This window comes from Aulonocara stuartgranti (genome assembly GCF_965226115.1).
Source record: "Aulonocara stuartgranti genome assembly, chromosome: 3".
Taxonomy (NCBI): Eukaryota; Metazoa; Chordata; class Actinopteri; order Cichliformes; family Cichlidae; genus Aulonocara; species Aulonocara stuartgranti.
The window spans coordinates 52,351,220-52,354,812 of record NC_138941.1 but is presented as its reverse complement, the minus strand read 5'-3'; the positions used below and the strand labels follow the sequence as shown (position 1 = coordinate 52,354,812).

Sequence of the window (3,593 nt, the reverse complement as noted above, 5' to 3'; positions counted from 1 at the left end):
TAATCAAATTAAAGATACCTACTGATAAAATGAACTATACTGTCAAAAAACACAAAGACAAAAATGGTCAAGGAAATGAGCCTATCAAAATTTAGGATATTGATATTTCCTTTTTTCACAGTACTAAGCTTGGTAAACTTGGAAAGTTTAGGAAGTAGGATAAATAAATTGAAACGGTTAATATTCTGGATTGGAAAGTAAGATTTAAGTTCAAAATGGCAATCCAATTCATTTTCATATACTGTGAGCTCTGGTCGCCAGTTCTTCTTCCTTACAAAATAATTTTTTGAAAAAAATTAGGTCTAAACTACAACCTGTTTTATATTTACATCATTGCGTGCAGCATGAATGAGCATGACTGGAGCTGCAGGAACATAAAAACATTCTGTGTCTTTTAGAAATGCTTGTAGATCCTGTCCACATCACTGATTTTCTCAAGAAGGCCACCACACACATCCCTGAAGCACTTGGTAAGTGTGTAGTTCATTTCTCCATAAGGACAACTCTAATAACCCCAATAATATCTCTGTTAATGAGAAATTATATAATATTTACTTACCAGCTGTAATCTGTATGTATATATAGTTCAGAATCTCAGATTTACAGAAATATATGACAGAACTTTTTGCTTTCAATTATAACAGACTGCTCATTTATAATCACTTGTTGGACTTTTGCTTTTTCTTCAAATATATAATACATATACAAACAGTAGCATTTGTGATGTTTATATAGGATTATATTAGGGGGGGTATATAGCAATATAATGGATATGCTTCCCTATCCCTTGTGTCTTACTGTGCAACCTCTATGTTACTCAATAGTCGAGCTTGAGAAAAATCCCACAACTGAGAACCTAGACTGGTTCTATGGTCTTCTGGCTGGATTTGTCATCTGCACAACTGGGCACAGAAGAGGCGTCATATCAAATATGACAGTTGAGGAAGTTGGCACTGCTGAAGCGGATGGTGATGGCCGGCGGATAATCAGAGTAAAATCATTAAGCAATTATTTCTCTCCCTGATTAAAGATATTTTCTTACCAGCGACATCAATGACTGTGTGCAATGTAATTTAGTTGCTGATTCTTTTACAGGTAAAAGAGCACAAGACCAAGGAAACATTTGGCCATGCACTTGTTCCCCTAACGAAAGACGAATACATATGGTTTCACCGCTTTGTGTACCACCGCCACAGATACCCTGGTGTATCATCACAATTGATTTTTGCCAACACCAATGGAGGGCCTTATGCTAAGATGCTGACATCGTTCCAAGATGCATGGAGGAAGTTTGGTATCCCAGGAAAACCAAACTTCTCTATGATTAGGAGCAGCATCAGCACTTTTGTGAGTAGTTTCCACTTTATGGTGATTCAGTGTTTTTACCTTCCTATCTTTTTAGAGTGATGATATAAAACAGTCACCCTTCCTGGTTTTACTCCCAGTGTTATAATGTTGAAAGGACATTTCTTTTTCTTTTTATTGTCTTCTGTTGTACTTCTTTTTGTGGTTCTGTCCTTAGCTCTGCAAATCTCCTTGAAAATGTCAAATGTTAGTGCAATTAATAACATTATTTAATGTTTACATTTGTAGAGTGGGAGATCCTTGGGAACCCAAAGCAAGGTACAAGTCCACCGGATGATGTGCTATTCTGACGCAACTGCAGAGAGACCTTATGAGGCAGATTTAAACTTTGACGAAGCCTTCAAGTGCCGCAACAATGCTGCAAAGGCACTTGCTGTGAACAATAGAACCAGAGACTCTGAGGAATCTACAACCTCAGAAGACAATGAAGATGTGTTGCAGAGAAGATATGCTGGACCAAAGAAAAGAAAGTCTAGTCAAAATGCCACAAGAGGAGAAATTGTGAAAAAGAAGACCAAACAGCACGCAAACACCATTGACACAGACACATCTGGAAAACACCGACATAAACAGAGTGGCAGGGGAAGAGCAAAAGTGACTACAGAGAGTAGTGAAAGTGAAGATTATGATGATAACCATGAACACATTGACCTTACAGCAGCAGGTACATTGGGATCCACCAAAGGTAAAGATAATGCTAAAGAAAAGGGAAAAGCCACAAAGGACAGAGGAGACTTGTATAGTCATACTCAGTTTCTTAAAAACAAGTTCAAATGTTGGGAATATCCTAAAATTATCTTAGAAAGAAATGCAATCCAAACACAAATACAAAAAGTTGTTAGACCAAAGGAAACAACTGAGGGTGTGAACCAAACACAAACAGAGACAATAGATGAAGACAATGAAGCCTTGAGGCCAGAAAGTTTGAGTGAAAATGAAAACAGTATGGAAACAGTGACTACAGATAACGAAGAAGACAAAGCTGAAGATGAAAATGGTCCCTTGTTGAACACAACAGACATAGACCAAGAAGTTTCCAGTGGAGTAGTGAGAAAAACTACAGAAAAAATAAAAGGAATGAGCACAGAGGACATAGGCAGAGATAAACATGGACCACAGAAAAAGACAACAACCGATGAAAGATGGATGAAACTAGGAAGTTGGAGATTTCTGAAGCTGTTAAAGAGCCTCAGTCCAGCAATGATGGTGTGCCAGTGAATGTAAGTTAACAGAGTAACACAGCCAACAAGAAATGAAATATCAGATGAAATGAGTTACTGCATCAAATACTAAGAATCTCCTCTCTTCATTTGTCTTTGCAGGCAGACGGTGTTGCTGATGGGAAAGGAAAATGACTGCCAATAAAGACACACAAACATAGCTACACACACACAAGCATGCATGCACCTGCACACATATGTTCATATACAACAATGTTCAGATAAAGTTCAATAAAGTTCTTGTTGTTCAACTGCAAAATCCTGTGTTTTCTTTCTCACACTGATGGAGGATGGGAAAAGTCCACAGTCATGGTATTCAAAAAGAATATAATGCAAAGATTTGCAGCTGAATCACAACATGAGGAGCAGCATTGTAATGTAATCCTTCTTATATAATACTGTTATATACCTACTTACTACTTGAAGCACTATAGATTAAAAGTCCCATTTTAACTGTAGATTAAAACAACACTTAAAAAAACAAGTTTAATAATTTGTTTGAAAAGGTGTAATTCCAGATTAAAGTTACAGTACACTAATAAGATTCACAAAACAGATTCACTGAATGTTATTTATTATAATTACAGAAAAGACTCCAAGCGAATCATCTTCAATTCCAAGTACTAGTACCTGGTAATATAGGCAGAATTAATAATGTGATTGGCTGAAAGGTCTTTATAGTCATGAGTTTGGGTGGGAGGGGCAGTGATGTCAGAGTGTGGTAAGAATACAGCAGACTGGAAGAGATTTGCTTCAAGGTAAGTTCAATCAAAATCACTAATGCTATAATTTTTATGATATTAATCTCTAGTTCTTCAAATTGTTAGAATACAAATCAATATTTCTTCCAGATTTTCCATTCTAATATTTAGATCTTCCACTTATAGAATAAAAATCACTAATTCTTCCAAGATAGTAATGGTTATTTCCTCTGTATGTGTCTTATCTTTGGAAACTTGGCTTCATCACATGCAGAAGAAGGAAGAACAATGTCAGGTATGTACAAGT

At 36.4% G+C, this 3,593-nt stretch overlaps 1 protein-coding gene across 1 annotated transcript; it reads left to right on the top strand.

Annotated features, from left to right (window-relative positions):
• Positions 1-342: 342 nt before the first annotated feature.
• On the top strand, positions 343-2,704 carry LOC309703110 (uncharacterized protein; the record flags this gene model as incomplete). The annotated part of the gene is made up of 5 exons (XM_082527821.1): positions 343-470; positions 825-991; positions 1,096-1,347; positions 1,594-2,050; positions 2,688-2,704. Exons 1-5 carry the CDS (start codon positions 401-403, stop codon positions 2,702-2,704), a joined length of 963 nt encoding a protein of 320 aa, XP_082383947.1. The 5' UTR covers positions 343-400.
• Positions 2,705-3,593: the final 889 nt, after the last annotated feature.